This window comes from Cyrtonyx montezumae, unplaced genomic scaffold, assembly GCF_038088225.1.
Source record: "Cyrtonyx montezumae isolate F1298 unplaced genomic scaffold, pur_monq_1.0 scaffold_10, whole genome shotgun sequence".
Classification (NCBI taxonomy): Eukaryota; Metazoa; Chordata; class Aves; order Galliformes; family Odontophoridae; genus Cyrtonyx; species Cyrtonyx montezumae.
The window spans coordinates 52,883,851-52,901,546 of NW_027071826.1; the positions used below are offsets into that span (position 1 = coordinate 52,883,851).

Consider the following 17,696-nt stretch of genomic DNA (forward strand, 5'->3'; position numbering starts at 1 on the left):
TCTATTAATTGAGAGGTCTTTTTCTTTCATTCAGAGTCTTGGTGAAAATGACCTCTGAACAGAGGCAAACATGCTTTCAGGCTTTTTCATGCTTTCATTGTTTTCAAATCATGCTTTTTTCAAAACTTCAGGGTTTTTAAGTATGAATGTATGCTTGTATTTAAGATGAGCATGGCCCCTTCTGTGTTCGCCTGGGGAATTGAGGGCTGCTTTAATGGAGATCAGTTTGAATGTGTATGTACATGGGTTATTTAAATAGTACATATGACAGTTGTTTATTTTATTAGCTGAAGGTGAGTGAGGTACATGTGCCCTGTGATCAGTGTATCGTCCTTTTACTGAGGAGTACATCCTGTCTGTCATCCTTGGGATGCTACATCTTCCTTCTGTTTTAAGTGATTACAGATTTATGGAAGAGTCGTAAGGATCTGGTATCTAGTTTGAAAACAGGAAGATTTGTGTAACCATGAGTCTGCATAGTTATTGTAGTATTTGCTACATAATTGTATTTGTAAGACTTGTTTTTCTCTTCCTTTGGTTAGGAGGTCTTTATGACACAGCCTCCTTTGTGTTACTTATAGAGTTGCCTTATCAGAGTTGGATCCTGGGGTATTTTTCCCAAGTTCGAAGCTGCGTCTAATTTTACCCTTCCAGAATCTTCACGATGTTTTAGAAGCAGAGTTTAGAGCATATGACAAGTAGAGGCAAATAGCACACACAGTTAAGTCTTTTAAAATTAGTAAATAGAAATCCATTTAGAGAGGACTGTAAAATGACCTCCTGGTGCATTTTTTTTCCCTTTTTACTGCTCTTGTTTTGCTCACCTCAGGTTATGCCTAAGGAATGCACTATTTTTGCACTCACCCAAGCAGAAATGTCTATTTCAGGAACTTTTGCTTTAAATTACGTTATCATGTTTACTCTGATGAGATCTTGCATTTTTCAGTTATGTCAAGTAAGGTTATGTTTATAAGGAAAGAATAGTTTATAATACCTAAAATTAAGATTTATTCTCGTGCTGATATCTGCTTGTTTATTTTCACATTATAAGTTAAATTTTGACATAATAATAAGGCTCTAGATTGTGTAACAAGGGCATAGAACAGAGAAAATGATGTAACATGGCTTACCAGAAAAAAAAAACTGTTTTGCAGCTGTCTATGATTTTCTTACATGTACAAGACATTTGGCTCTCGCCTTTTGCAGGACCTAGTTAAGATGAAATAGTCTGGAACCACAAAAATAAAGTCAGTAAGCTTTCTGTCATGTGAGGCTACCTGGTTTAGCTTCTGCACCATTGAAGTACCATGGCTGCCAACTTAAAAACGGTGACAAGTTCAGTATTTCCACGTGTATTTTTTCTGATGAGCTGGGCAGAGGAAAAAAGGGATGATGGAAATAATTGGTTACAAAGATATTCAGAGAACATTTAGGAAAGTACAGATAGTGTTGTGAGGGCCACAAATAGAGAAGACATGGCAATGTGTGTATTTACCTACATGGGAGAGTATTTTTCTATTACTTGCGTGCTGTCTTGCATTGCAGAATTGATCACAGAGTAAGCAAATTACTCTAGTGTGAACATAGCCAAGTATTAATTATGTATGAAATGCTGTTGTTAACATGCCACAAGTCTCATTTACTATAGCAGGATCTATTAAAAGTCATTATAGGATGCGGGGTCATTTCTCGAGGAACTTCAGATATTTTGGGGCATGGTAAAGAAGCACAAAAATCATGGCAGTTTTCATCAGCCTTTAATTTTTCTGAGAGATTCAGTGTCCTTTGAAGTGCACAGTGAAAGGTTGCTCTGGGCACCGAGATTCTAGATCAGTTATACGGGCAGCCTTCTCTAATTTATCATTTGAAGATAACATCTTGGTGGATTTGAAAGAGGAAGCCAGTCAATATTGCAGGACACAGATAGGAGGAGGCAAACTGGGTGAGAGTATTAGGGGTCAACATAGAGCAGTGAGGCAAAAATAGTGGATGGTGGTGTAAGATGAGTGCTGACAGAACAGGTATTTAATGTAAGTGCTCTCAGTATAGCACTGTGAGGAATGGATTTGTTTTGTTTTTATGTAGTAATCCACTGCTCACCCTTTTCTATTTTCCTAATGGCTTAGAAGGGATTGAGAAGGCCAGGTATTAGGTAAATGAAAAAGGGACAATTATTTCAATATATCTTATTGCTTGGCTACTGTGATTGAATGGACGATTACAGTAAAACAGTGTTTTTCCCCTTCCCAATATGACATCTACCAGTATTGCTAAGCATGTTTGGGAAGATTTAAAGCATAGCAGTAAGTAAGGAGATGTGTATTCCAAAGAAATCTGACATTGCTTTTCTAACAGCAGTACTTAATTTATCAGTGTGTACTGAGATCCAGAGAAGTTCCTTTTGTAGGTGAAATCAAAGCTAAAGCAACCAGGACTTTGGGAGTATACGTATTTAATTAGTAAGCTGGAGGCAATCTTCCAAGGGGACTGAACTGCTTTCATAAGAATGAGGTGATTATATTGCTTTTGTTTTCTAATGTGTTGTAATAAACTTTTGGTCGTTAGTAGCATAACTTTTTAGTTGATGTAGACTTATCTAATGGTAACTTTTACAGCCTAGTGTGCAGCAGTTAGATTTAGAATGAAATCTTGTGTATTAAGAACCTTTGAAGAAGAAAAATGAGTAAAGATTGTTACTAAATACTAAGGGAGAATAGTCTAGTTAGATTTATTAGTTTTAAGTCTTCCTTCTTTTGACCGTGTGGTAGTTTGTTGAGGCTTCTGTCATGAGTTCTAGCCCTGGAAAGCGATTAACTCCATGTCCCAAGCAGGCAAACTGTTGCACTGCTAAGTACCATTTATGTAAGCGAATAGAATTTCAGACTATTTGTGTTGATCTGCATAGGCTCTTTGGAGGTTCATGTTGTGGATCAGATCTTTGTTGTCATATCTAGGATTTTAGCAAGAGAGTGAGGAAAAACAATATTGAATTGTTGATTCTGAACTGGAGAACTTGCTGTTGACACGGGCTGTGCCATGCTGACACTCTGTGACAGTACAGCTATAATCTGCAGGCAGGATTATAGAAGCAATTGTGGTGAACCTTGCTTTTTTCACCATCTTCTCCTCAACAGCTCAGAGATACCCCAAACATTTCCCACTTTAGAGAAAGGTATCTAGTAGGCCTGGGGAGAAATAGCATCATTTTTTCCTTTAATCTTCTGTTGCTTGCTACAAGACGGAAAAGCAAGAAGCTTTTCATGTTTGGTGTGCTGTTTCATTTTTGGTGAACTGCCAAGCACTGCCATGTGGAAGTAGAGCAATACTTTCTTTTCTGGGATACATGTCACTGTAGCCATGCAGGTCATTTACAAGGCCAAGGATGAACCTTGGGGATCCCAACATCTGGCTTATCATGTGTAGCAATTATTTATTTCTGTACTAGCACTTGCACTAAAGTTTATGAAAACTTCTATTCTGAATGAAGTGTGTGCAAATGTAATTGCATGCTAACTTTGTAAGCGTGAATGAGGAATGAATAAAGTTAGAGCGTGAACTGCAGGACATACCCTCTCTAAAAGAAAGAACAGGAAGCGGTTTCTCAGCTGAAAGATCAAACTGACACCGTCATAGGATTTAGAGACACGTGAGTGTATCATGCTTTTGTAACAAAGGAGTTCAAAATGCATCGTACTTGAATTGCATCCTTTTTTGTGTTGCTTTTATCTTTCTCTGAATTTATTGCTTACCTGTTGCAGTACCCTTGGTAATGCTCTCAGGGAGATTGCTTTGACGGCAGAGGTGGTGTTTCATTACATAGTCCTATTCTCGAGCGATACAGAGAGATTTCTGCATACTATGAAATTCCATGCTCACTCCCACCAAAGGGTGGACAACTTTGGCTTTAGCTTTGCTTCTGTGAAATTCTGAGACCAAACTATTCCTGTGGGGCCGGTGGGTTTATGGGATTAATCCCATTGTAGTTGAGGTTGTTGCATTATAGCCAGAGGCAGTGACATCCCACTCTTTACTCTTCAGAGTGTTTGAGGGAATGCGTTTTCTACTTTTTCTCCAGATAGAGACCGGGTCATTTCCCTGAAATAGAGACATTTTTCCTAAAGTGTCTGCTGGTATTCCTGAGTTTGTTTAAAATACCTTTGGGTAATGAACCTTTCTGTTTGCCATGATGTCTGTGAGAGGACATTATGAATGTTCTGCAGAATCCACATATTCCTTAAGGCAGAGTTTCCCTTGAAGACATTGATCCACTCTGATTGAATCCAAGAGGTCAGACAGTAGCTGGAAGGATACACTAACTTAGGTAAAAGCTAGGAATCCTCCTGGCATACTGACTCTAAATTGAAAAGTAGCTTGCCTGCTGCATTACAGTTACACCCCAGACCCATTCAGGTGCAACACTTTGTAATCCATTGTGTTGCCCTGTAGTATAAAAGCAAGTATCAGTAGATCAGAAAAGAACTAGGAAGGAAAAAAAAAAAAAGTATTAATAATCTTCAGCCAAGCTCTCTGGATTTCTGTCTGTTCAAAACCTCAGAGTAGCTGCTGTTAAACAAGAAGAATCTTGACTTGTACTTGCTATTTTCATTGGCATGTTCGAGCAGATGAGTGAGATGCTGCTGTTGGCCAAAACCTGTTTCCCCAAATGTTCTATTCTGCTTTTTGTAGTTATTTTTAACCTGTGTTCTCTAAACTGTATTATCATATTTGAATTCTGGCTGCATGTTTTTAAAAATAATTTATTTTCAGTCGTCAGAGATGCCTTCTGAATAAGTTATCAACTATCTACTCCTAAAAGCTATAGCAGCATGTAGTTTTTTAAGAATAACACAAGACAATGAACATTTCTGTTAATGTCTTTGTCAAAGACATTTTTTGGGGGGAGAGCTTAGTTCTCTCTTTCCCACCATTACTAGTGTTTTACAGTGATAAATCATCAATCAGGGATTGGAGATTTCTTTCTGCAAAGCTGTCTTTTCATTCGTCTTTCATTTTCTGTCTGTGCTCTTCTACTAGGCACTTGGAAAAATTAGAATTAAGTAAAAATTGCTCCCCAGCCAGAAAGCAGGTTAACTATGAGAGAGTTGAAACTGAAGTGGTTTATTCTGATACCTATGCTTCACCTGTTGGTGCTCTGGAGGACTGTCAGTTTGAATATTAGGGCCTTCCATTACTGAAACTGTGAAGCCCCAAATAATGGATGATGACAATGCTGGTGTCCAAATGCATTGCTAGTAAAAGTATGGGAGCAGTGATCTGCCATTACAGATGCAGAGTGTTCTGTTTCAGGATGGCTCACTTGTGGTTATTACAGGATTAACAGCTTAAAAATAGCAGCTCATTCTCACCTCATGGGTAAAGGGATATATCTCTTACTATTATGAAGAATGGTGTTCTCTTAACAGCAGAGATTAATTTGGCGTGATATGACTTTTTTTTTTGGAGGGGACAAATATTAAAAAAAAAAAGATAAAAAGTTGTGATTTGGTTTCTCATTCATAAGTTTATAAGTTCATAAGGTTGGAAAGGACCTATAAGATCATCTAGTCCAACCATCTTCCTATCACTATCTCTACCCAACTACTAAATTAAGTCCTTTAGCACCTCATCTAAACGCTTCTTGAACAGCACTAGGGATGGTGCCTCAACCACCTCCCTAGGCAGGCCATTCCAGTGCCTGACCACTCTTTCAGAAAAAAAATGCTTCCTCAGGTCTAATCTAAATCTTCCCCGGCGCAACTTGTGACCATTCCCTCTCGTCCTGTCATTACTTATCAGGGAGAAGAGGCCTACCCCCTCCTCACCACAACCCCCCTTCAGGAAGTGGTAGAGTGCAATAAGGTCTCCTCTGAGCCTCCTCTTCTCCAGACTGAACAATCCCAGCTCCCTCAGCCGCTCCTCATAAGACTTGTGCTCCAGGCCCCTCACCAGTTTTGTTGCCCTTCTCTGAACACGCTCCAGGGCCTCAATGTCCTTCTTGTAGTGAGGGGCCCAAAACTGAACACAGTACTCGAGGTGCGGCCGTACCAGAGCTGAGTACAGGGGGATGATCACCTCCCTGCTCCTGCTGGCTACACTATTTCTAATACAGGCCAGGATGCTGTTGGCCTTCTTGGCCACCTGGGCACACTGCCGGCTCATATTGAGCCGAGCATCAACCAACACCCCCAGGTCCTTTTCCTCTCTACATTCTTGAAGCCATTCTGCCCCAAGCCTATAGCATTGCATGGGGTTATTGTGGCCAAAGTGCAGGACCCGGCACTTGGTCTTATTGAACCTCATCCCATTTAGCTCAGCCCAGCTGTTCAGCCTATCCAAATCCCTCTGAAGGGCCTCCCTACCCTCAGGCAGTTTGACACATCCTCCCAGCTTTGTGTCATCTGCAAACTTATTGTAATGTGCTTAAATATTTAGCAGTAGAATTCCGGATGGGAAACAAAAAGGTGTAAATGGTTTGTAGGGTTTCTAAAGTACATTTTTAGATGTGAAAAACTCTTTAACAGTTGTTTGGTTTAGCTTTATACTGAGATGTCTACATCTGAAGTGTTCATTTTTGCAGTTTACTTTTTTTTTTGGCATGCAGCAAGGATTGAATTTAATTTCTCCTTCTTTGTCCTGTACAGAGTGTATATGCACCAAATGTGTTTTGTTGTGTTTTGCAGTTTAATAAGCCAATTGGTTTAAATACATTAATCAAAAGTGTTTATATTAATTTAGTTAGATTTTCTTCGGAAATAAAGTTGCTTTTGCTAATATCTTTTGACCTCAATTATACGTCAGAGAGAGGCAGTACCAGTGCATATCAAAGAACAGCACAACTTCTGGCATCTGCATCTTGCCTTGTTTCAGTTGGTGTGAGATGATGAGTGCCTGTGGTGTAACAGAAAGCATACCAGGTGCTAAGCATGTAGCTCCCCTGAGGTACTTTCCCTGTGCACTGTCCCAGTGTACTCAGAGTTACTGGGTGTACTGGTACCGATAGCAGAAGGTAATGCACATATATATCCCTTTGAATTAATGAACACTATTTAGAACTGTAAGGGAGTAATGGTGATACCTGATGAGATGTAGAGTAGGTGAGTACTGCAGTAGGGAGAGCTCTGTACGTGCAGTGTTCCCTATTTTGCTAACTGTTCAGGAAGCTTGAAGCCACAGAACAGCACTCACCACACCTACCACCCTGCAACATAACAGTCCTCACAGAGGAACTGAGGCCCAAATAAATGCCTTTGTTGCTGCTAAGAACTAGCTTCTGTAGATGGAAGCTGGTGATATGTGAGTCATTGTGGTGTGTCAAGCCTCATTTTGAAGACTATAAGTTTACCTTTTTAGAAGAAAAACAAACTACTTCACCTGTCTGGAGAGAAACATTAATATGTATTTTTATCACCTCCAAAGACCAAAAGAAGATGAGCTGTAATATTTCAAATGCAACAAGCGATCCATACACATGAATCACAATTTGTGTTCCATTACAGCTGAGCTGATATATACCACTGTGTGCTTTATGGATTTTTCTCTAACAGTATTAAGTAAAAACCCATAGCTTTTTGTGATGAATACCAAACCTTTTCCAGGAATGTGTAAAAGAGTGGCCCAAAGCAGCAGTTTCAGCATTGCCCTACGGACTGTAATAAGAAAGCACTACTGCTGGTTGTTCCCTTTCAGTGTTATTCCTTGTAAAGGAAACGTGTATGAGCTGAAGCTAAGGTAGAAGAAAATATGAAATACCAAAAGGTTATTTAGAAAATGCACAAAAAAACATTTAGAAAAGAGTGACATAAATGAGCAAATTTTAAAGAGAAGAATCTCTTGCTCCTTCTGCTTCTTTCAGGCCTAAAGTGCTCCTGGACTCGAGGACTTGTGCCACCCAGTGCAGTTCTCAGTTGCCGTATTTGTCATCAAGTTGTCCGTTCAAGTTAGTCATCTCTTTTTGAGAAATTGTTGCATAGTGACATTTTCAGATAGGCTGTGGATTGCCTTTTTGTGCCTGTGAGTTCTCATATTTTGTGTTACAGTAACATGGGTCTTGCTTGCAGTGAGCCAAAGTTCAAATTCCTTCACCTTTGCAAGTTACAATCCTCTCACTCCTCCCAGGGGAAAAAAGAGGACGATTGTTGTTCAGTGAGCAAGCTTGAGATGGCAGACCATCAGGTTAATTTCCAAGTGCGTTTGTTGCAGTGAAGATGTTACAGCTTTCTTTTCAGGTATCTTTCTGTTCCTCTCATCCCTTGCATAGCAGCAGGATTATTAGATATGCAAGAACAAAACTCCACAAAGCTGTATTCCAGAAACCTATTATAAAGTGTGCAAGCAGAACAGTGCGAACACACACCAACACCTGAGTGCTTCCCATGCGGCTGTAGCACTCGGTGGTGTGATAACAAGACACATGGGAGGATTTCCCTTGGCTTTTATCTTCTTTGTGCTGATGCTCCTGACTTCTTAAAATTAATTGAATGCAATGGTACTGCAAGAGGAACAACAGAACTGCAGGAGCGAGGTGGTTCAAGGTGTTTGCAGTGGTATATAAAGTCTTTTGCCTTCAGACCATCATTTCTGGTTCAGCCAGGGTTGGTAAGAGTCAGAGATGACTACCAGCTGTTGTTGACCAACATGAAGTGATTTAGCTCGTAGTTCTTGCTGGATACTGATGTCTGTGACATGGAAAGTATAAGCAGAGTTGTCACGTGTTTCATTTTCAGAGGCTGAAAAATGTGGTTGCATCTCAACTGCAGCTACTGCTGCGTAGGGCGCTTAAGTGGGAAATGTTAATGACCACCCCCCTTCTGGTGTTCAGTGTGGAAGCAGCATTGCCTTTGCATCTCCATGGGAATGTTGTGAGGAGGGAAGTGGGAGGCTGTAGCTTGGTATGCGTGTGACGTTGTAGAGGGATGTGTTAGGAGAGTGCTGTGGGTTGACCAGCTCCTCTGAACCCCACCAACTAAGGAAGCCCTTCAGCTGTGTTGTCATTTAGTGTCTGAGTGTGAGGGATCATTGTCAAGGAGAAAGCAACAGGGGAAAGATGAGTCTGATTCTTTTTCTTTTGTGTGAACATATGTACTAGTTGAATTAATCTTTTGAAAGCCATGAATTACTTGGTTTAAAATCTGTGCTGCTAAGTAGAAAATCTGTCCTGCTGAGAAAAAAATAGAAAACTTCTTCAGTATAATATCTGGTTCTGTGGGAAAAGAAGGGGGAGATTTTACTGCTTCTCTATGGGATATTTAGACAGGCTAGTAAACGGTAGGTTTGATTCACTATTGTGAAAATAATAATTTTGAATTTTGTATTTACAATAGAGATCATTCAAGCAAACAGGTCTGGAGCACAAGCCTTATGAGGAGCAGCTGAGGGAGTTGGGATTGTTTAGTCTGGAGAAAAGGAGGCTCAGAGGAGACCTTATCGTGCTCCACCACTTCCTGAAGGGGGGTTGTGGTGAAGAGTGGGTCAGCCTCTTCTCCCAGATAACTGATGACAGGACGAGAGGGAATGGCCACAAGTTGCACCGGGGAAGATTTAGATTAGACCTGAGGAAACGTTTTTTCTCTGAAAGAGTGGTCAGGCACTGGAATGGCCTGCCTAGGGAGGTGGTTGAGGCACCATCCCTAGCGCTGCTCAAGAAGCGTTTAGATGAGGTGCTAAGGGATTTGATTGAGTAGCTTAGTGGGTAGGGATGGTGATAGGAGGATGGTTGGACTAGATGATCTTGTAGGTCCTTTCCAATCTAATGTATCTATGAATCTATGACACCTGGAGTACTCACTGATCAATTCCCTGTTTGAAATTCTCTTCTTACCCTTACAAACATCACCATGCCTTATCTGTTCAGCACTAAAACCAGTAACAGGTTGAACAAGGTTACCACGCCTTAATGATTTAGGTTACCTATTAGACAGAGTTAACATGTTCAGTGTTGCATATTTGTGATACTGTTTTATCCAATTAAATTTGCATCAGTGCTTTTTTTATATATAGTTAATAGTAATAATCAGTATGTGTTACTTTTCTAATTGGATTAACAATGTTTATTCTTTTAATTAAATTGGCGAAGAGCAGTAGAAGGATCTCAGTACTCAGATGCAGGAACTGTAGCTTATTTTAAGGAATGGTTTTCAACTAAACATGCTCTTTAATGCTGGAGTTAAATCAGTATGCCTTTGGAGCTGTAAGCGAAATGTATTATGCCTTATTGTAATATTGTCATCTTATTAACTTGACAGAGCTTGAGTGTGGCTTCCCCTGTTTTCTTGCTGCAGATATTGATGAGTGTGCTGCCAAGATGCATTACTGCCACGCCAACACTGTGTGTGTTAACTTGCCTGGATCCTATCGCTGTGACTGTGCCATGGGCTATGTGCGAGTGGATGATTTCTCATGTACAGGTGAGTTCTTACACACATATCAATGGTGTTATCATGCTTGGTATGTTGGTGTATAGTACTCAGTTCCTGTTTAGTCTCTCGGACGTGCCAAAGTCCATATTCTACTTTGCCTTTTGCACAAATGAGATGGAAGTGATGTGAAGTCCGTTTCCTCCCCACAGTAGGTGTAACTGAGTGCTTTTGTCATCCAGGACGTGGTCCCTCTGTGTCCTACCACCTGACTGTGAGGTGGCCAGCTGCAGTTCAGATCAAATCAGGTTCTAGCACTGATGTACCTGTGAAGGGGGGTTTGTGTGCATAGCAAGAAGTAATGTTATAGTACCTGTAGTTTAAACTGGGCAATGAATTGAAGCAGAAAATTATCCAGGTGGAGAAGTTTTAATGTCAAAGTTGATATAAATATATATGGGCAAAACTTGTTAGTTGTTGTAAAGATGGTTGATGCTGAGAAATATCTTTGGGACAACAGCATGTTATTTATAAAGGAAGTGGTGCAGTGTAGTTCTTTCTGTGACAGTAATAAGTGCAGTGATACCTTTTTAATATATCAAAATTGAGTTGTAAAAACTCTTAGGGGAAGGTAGTTGGATCTCATGGCCATCTACATCTGGCAACTTTTAAGAAACAAGTGAGGAACTCCTGGAATGCTTTGGCTTTAACTATTCTTAAGTGGATGGCATCTTTCAGTCACAACCCTCAAAAAAAGGCCGATCTCAGGATTATTGTGGTGGTGCACCTGTCTCCCAAAGAAGGGAAATATCAGACAGATTTACTGAAATGGAAATAAGCCAACTCGACACAATATCAGGTTTAGAATTGCGCTGGGTGAGCTGTTCATTCACGTGGAGAGATGGCACAGGAGTATTCAATACAAGAAGGATTTCCAGCCTGGAGTAATTACATCGTAATGCATATATATCACAAGTCCTCTTTAGGGAATTTGTAGGAAACGTAGACTTTTGGGATGATAGCATGTTGAGTAGCTATGATTGTGTAGTTTAGAAAACTTCAGGAAGTTCATGCTCACCTCTTGAGAGATGCTGATTCTTAATAGCTGTATGTTACTCCTTGGAGTTTTTCTTGATCTTTTGTATACCAGGAAAGTTTCAGAACTTAAATTTTACTCTTGAAGTGTGTGTTGTGTGAGATAGTGATCTTCACAGAGATGGGAAAAGTGTTTTTGACAGTTGACACTTGCTTTCCATATATGTGTTACTAATTTTCTGGCATTCCTTTCCTTCCATCAAGGTGATATCATTAAGCATGCAGATGGTTTAGGAAGTAGGATATTTGTGATTTACTGCAAACCAGTGAGGAGGAGTAAGACAAGTTGCTTGGCAGTAATCAGTGGACGTGAAATGAATGTGCTGCAAAAATCCAGAATGGATATGAGTGAGGAGTAGTGGAATGAATGAGATAAATATTTCTTGCAGCTTTTATTATCTGTCTAAAATGACTTCTTTTTTGACAGCACAGATAAAAAGCACAGCAAGTGTGTAATGTAACTGAGCAGAAGCTTGGTTCATTGCCTGTTGTATCTAGAAATAATAGTATGTTACAATAATAAATGTTATTTTAAAGATGTGTGCACTAGAAGACAAAGCAGGTGGATAATAGTTAACTAGTTTCCCCTCGTGCTGGCACCAATGTACAGCAGGCATGAGCAAACTGGCTTATTGCTGGCCAGCCCCACGCTCGCTGGCCATTGTGGTCTGGTGGCTTGTTGTCAACAGTCAAATAGCAGTGATATGTGGAAGCCATTTATTTTTAAGTGAATGAGAAATTTCAATTTGATATTGGGAGGTTTATCTTTTCAAGAAGAAATTAAGGGAATTTTGAAACACTAGGTCAGTTTGAATGGAGCAAAATGAAATTTTTAATTGGCCTGTTGCTGAATTTTAGGTATTTAGCTTCCTGTGTTTTTTATCGTAGTCCTTCATGTTTCTCATTGACATCAAAACAGTAAAAATTTGAAACTTTTCTTTTTTCCCAAACATTTGTTGTTAGCCCTGACTGTGAGAACTGTGGAGCAGAAACTTCTGTCTGTTATCAGCAAACAGCTCCTGTATTGGAAGCTGTGCTTAGTGCATAGGAAATGCTGTTACAGAGACAGAGATGTAACCAAAAAGAAAAGAAAATACTCTGAATGAATTCAGAGTTGTGTTAAAATCTGAAATATGATTTAAAATGGGGTAATGAATATTTCTGTAAATAATTAATATTAGTGTCGCATCAGCAGACGACCTGGTGAGCAGAGGTTCACCCCGTGGCATTTTGTGATAGGTTAGTCAGCCTAGCAATAGCTTTGACCTACATTCACCAGGAAGATACATTAATAATATTTTTGTGCTTTCCTGTCCCTTGAGCTTTGAGCTCTGAATGTTAATTGTTTGGTGAAAGACAGTTTTATTAAGTAAGTCACCCTTGAATAGGAAACTTCTTTCAGTCTCTTCCCATGACACTGACAGGTTGTTTATCTGTTCTCCGGTAAATCACAGTTGTGCTCTTTCTGAAAATGGCAGCAAGATTTGCTGCTCCAGATGCTTTCATTTACTGGAAACTACTGATTGAAAGCATCTAATTAACTACCTCAGGCTTATACCTTGCTTGCTTGCTGAAAAATAAGTTTTTGGATTGCTTTCTTCTAATATAAGAGTTGGGGCGTTTGTTTCAAATGTGTGCTTTGGTTAATGATTTTTGAAGCATTATACATTCTGTATTAAGAATTTGATATTCTGTTTCGGGTGGGCTGCATCAGTTCTCTGGTGTGGTTTTGGAACTGTGCATGTAGTTCTGTTCTTCTGTAGCTCGAAACAACCATGTGTAGTTTCTTTACCCCACTGTCATTGAATCAAGTTAGAAAATGCTGTGGTATATGAATAAGCTCTGAGTTATCCGTATTAACTAGATGTATTGTGCTGAAAGAATGGAATATGTAGAGTCCTGTAAAATACACATTTGAAGGGGAAAAAACGCGGCAGCCCTGTTTTCCTGCTCTTCTCTTCTTCCCTCCTTCATCCAAGAAAGATAACTTAACTGCAGAAATTTCCTGCTTCGGTTAAGGCAAAAATTGTTCCAATTGTTTGCTATCACTAAAATTGCTGCCTTGAGAATTCTGTTGCTGGAGTTTTCCTGTCAGGTTCAAGCTGGTGTATTTGACTCCATAATAATACAAATAATGGTGCAAGCTTCAGAATGGTGAAGTGGCAGTCAGAAAGGGCAGGTTGCTGGCTTCTCATCCAGAACCACTGCATGTGTCTGAAAAAGGCTGCTAGGCAGCTTGGTTAATCTGAATGAAAGTGCTCTTCCTGCAATCCAGTGTACTGACCCTCTTTTCCACCTTTTTCTTTTTGGTGAACTAAATTAGCAGTCAAGTAAGAAACTTGGTGTGTGTGTGTGTGGCACTTGGACTCTGCAAAGTCTTGTGTGCTCTCAGAGATCAGTAAAGAGATGTTAGCTCAGGTCATGTGATGGCCAGAACAGACTCATCTGCTGGCTGTGAACATGAAATCGGGGTCAGTAGGCAGACGAGATAGGTCTGTAGTGGAATAGCTTTCTTAGTCGTTCAAGGTGAGCACCTTCTGTAGGTGTTGTAAAGTATCATGCCTTTCACTAGGTTATTTTTAAAGAAACATTATAAAAATACAAATTGTATTGAGGTCAATGTGACGTGTCACCATTTATAGATGAGATAGCAGATGTTTAGCATAATGAGTGTTACTGGGAGTAAGATCTGCAGTTCATTGAGGCACAATGGGCACAGGCCTTGAGTAACCACGTGTCCCTCATGTCATAGATCTTCCTTTTTCCATGCAGTTCTGTAATGCCTTTTATTACTTGGGAGTTGAATTATTCCCCTGTCTTCCACTTTTAAAATGCTGTGTTACGTTCTGTTGTTACCAACATCACCTGCTTTTACTGGATTTAACTCCAGCGTTCTTACAGTTCTTTCCCTTAAGCAATGACACCTGAGAACTGTGTATTATCTGCTCCTGAGTGCTTTCAATCTGAAGAAAAGATGCACAGAAAATGTGATACTTAAAGTGATTTAAATTCCTCATTGGTAAATAGTTTATTAAAGATCTTCGTGTTTTTGCTCAAGGCATGGACGTGTTTGTAATTTGTCCACAAGAGCTGGTAATCCTTTCAAGTCCTTCTGACACATCAATTTTCTGTAACTTTATTAATAGTAAAATTAATTAAACAACTGTCTACAAATTTTGCTGACAGTTATATTTCTTGACTTAGGACAATTCGCATTTTTACACAAGTTCTTAGGAGAGATCATTTATGCCAGTATATATGCTATCACATTCATCCAGTTTTTATATTTTATTTTTAATTTTCCCTGTGCTTATTCAGCCATTTGGGAAGGTTTGCTTGAAGACTAACTTAAATCTCCATAATTTAAGCCTGTCACCTTCTGTCACATTCTCAGTGAATGTGGAGGACATTTTGACCTTTCTATTTGCAGGTCTTTTTAATATTTAAAATCTCTTTTCATGAATACGCTTTCTTCTTCTCATCATTAAAGTCTATTTTTAGGGTAATGTATGGACTGTACAGAAGTGCTCCTGGGGGTTTCTTGGTAATTTAATGTTTTCCCCACAGAAAGATCTGGGTCTGCGCCTCCCAGACTTGTGGTGTCTCACAAGGTTTTTTCACGTCCAGCTGCGAGATAGTTGATGTGTGTCAAGGAAGGAGCTAAAAAGCATGATGCCCAGGTAAGGGGCACAGTGAGCATGAGGACAGTGGATCAAGTGGAGGACACAACCTGGGACCCTGAGAATTTGTATGGGTGCACCTGCTGCCAAAGGCAGTTAGCTGAGCACAGTGCCAATCTGGCTGGATAGGAATTGACTGTTTTTCCTGCTATAACTTTTTTTTATATCTCCAGTCTGCCTAAGCCGATGGTTCAGATACAGACAGAAGGAATTTCAGAAGGATGACTAATGACCAGGGAGATTCTATATAGTGTTTGCTTTTGCTGCACGAAGAGGTTTTCTGACTGGTTTGCTTGCAATAAAGACTAGCATGGTTGGGATACAAGGCTCAAATGCTCCACTGTTATGCTTATGTGTATCTTGTGATGTGTGGCATCAGCAGTCTGGTGTGACCAAAATCTATATGTGCATGTTCATATAGCATGTGCATATAGATCTCTTATAAAGAAATTACATACAGAGGAAGAATAGCCCTGTGGGGTGGATAGTAGGTGTGCCAAATTCTCACTGCTGTGATTGAAGAAGTGACGGATAGATCAGGGGTTTCATTGCTGGAGCTCTAGAAAGGCCAGGCACTTGCAGTCTATTACTTTGGATTTGACAAATTGTGACTTGGGGGTTTCCTCGTGAGAGGCAGTGTGCCATGGTAGGTGAGAGCAGTGTGCCAAGGAGCAACTGGCATAGCTGTGACATGTGTAGCACTTAGCAAATACAAGTTCCAGCAGCAGATGAGCTATTTAGATTTAAGATGTGCAGAATGAGGCCTTTATTTCTGCAACAAAGGCATTATATTAGGCTTTTTTTTTCCTATTAATTTCTGGTGAAGAAAAGTTTCCAAACCAGAAAATGTTTCCAGGATCGTAGGGATTTGTTTTGGTCTGCTTTGTGCTTCTCACAATGAAGGTCCTCTTTCACAAAATGTGAAATTGTAAATAAACTTTGTCATTCACTTTTTACATGCTTTTAGGAACTATATGCAAATCCTGTACTGCATTTTGAGAATCATCAGTTTTAAGTGATTGATGAACAGAAAAAGCAAATAGTTCTCCCACATGGCTTTGCAGTGTCCAGATGTGTTTCCCAATAGAACAGGGAGAAGCAAGAAGGTAGAATGCATCCATTCTTGCAGTACTTTGTATGTTCTTTTCTGTGGCTGTCTACTCATAGCCCTCAGTGCATCTTCAGGGCTCTTTTCACCTTTGGAAATGAGCTTGCAGATGCAGAGATCTGCCAAGGAAGTAACCTTGCAGGTGTTCTGTGACCTAAGGGAGCAGAGATGCTGGCTGGCACCCATGTGAGCCCTGCTCTGCACGAGGGCTACGGGATGTATGATCTTCATCAGCAGTGCAGGGAATGTGGAGGCTTTGGGACCATGGCAAAATCTCAGAGGAAATTGTGTTTATGATCTGAGTGTGGATCAGAGCTTGGCTCTTGAGCCAGGTGGTGCTGTGATGTGGAGTCAATGGGCCAAAGGCTTTTAATTACCAGCATGGCCCACCCAACTTGAGGTTCAGCTTTAGGCACAAGGGTTAATTCTTCCTGTTGAGGAACAAGTGTAGCTGTTCCTCTGTCTGGCATGCAAAATGGGTTATAATTATCTTTTGATTACTTGACACGTAGGAAATGAGGCTTATTTTACTCATTAGTGAAGATGCAAAATCCACACTCCAAGTGACGCTTCTCTGCCCTCCCAGAAGATCTGTTCTCATTCACTGTTAAAATCTGTGTGGCACCTGATGATGTGGGCTCCTTTGTATTCTTTTGTTTCGCTGCTGTTAGAACTGAACCACAGACTGAGATTATTAAAATGAAAAAGTTTCCACCCCCATCTGTAAAGTGTTTTTAAGGGCAACAGAACAGCTCCGTCCTGTCTGGCATTGCTAAAACCTATGACCAGTTTTGAGTGATGGAGTATCCAAAGCTGAACAATATTGATATCTGTTGAGACAGCAGGAGGGTTCTTTACTGCACAGGTACTGAAGAAGTTGTATAAAAAGTCAGCTGTAAAGACTTAATCCGAGTCAGGTAGCAGTCAGCACGGTGCTGCTGAAAATGAGGTCACCTAGAAATCTGCAAAATCCAGAGGCTGGCTTTAGAGATGATGGGAATCCTGCTATCCGTGCTTATTTAAGTCTACTGTCAAACTGGACTTGGAGAAAAAGTCTCACTTAAAACGGCAGCTGCTTTTGATTTGTTGCTTTGAGACTGTTGATTTATGAGAAATCATCTGAGCCATTAGACTACCTGACAGGATCCACAAATTGGATTGGGAACCAAGGGCAGTTATTTCTCTGTGCGGATTTTATTTTTGTGCTGGAGGAAAGTGGCCAATTAATTCCCCCCAAAAAATGAATTCTTACTACTTTTGAAATATGAAGCTCTCACCTGGAATTTTTTTTTCAGAAGCTCTTCGAGGTATTTGTTTTTCTTACATCATTTCAATGGGTTAATTGCCTTCATGGTCCACGCTTCTGTTCTAATGAAAAGCGGAGTGTGCTTAACACAGTTAATGTGAGATGCTGATTAAAACCGATTAGCAAAGTACAGTGAACTTGAGGAACTAATGTTA

The 17,696-nt window shown here is 40.1% G+C and overlaps 1 protein-coding gene across 1 annotated transcript in view; it reads left to right on the forward strand.

Annotated features, from left to right (window-relative positions):
* Nucleotides 1-17,696, forward strand: part of NELL1 (neural EGFL like 1) — a 249,335-nt gene that overhangs the window by 103,915 nt on the left and 127,724 nt on the right. Inside the window, exon 14 of the mRNA XM_065755619.1 lies at nucleotides 10,278-10,403. Coding sequence (XP_065611691.1) covers nucleotides 10,278-10,403 — 126 coding nt within the window. The remainder of the gene's footprint in view (nucleotides 1-10,277; nucleotides 10,404-17,696) is intronic.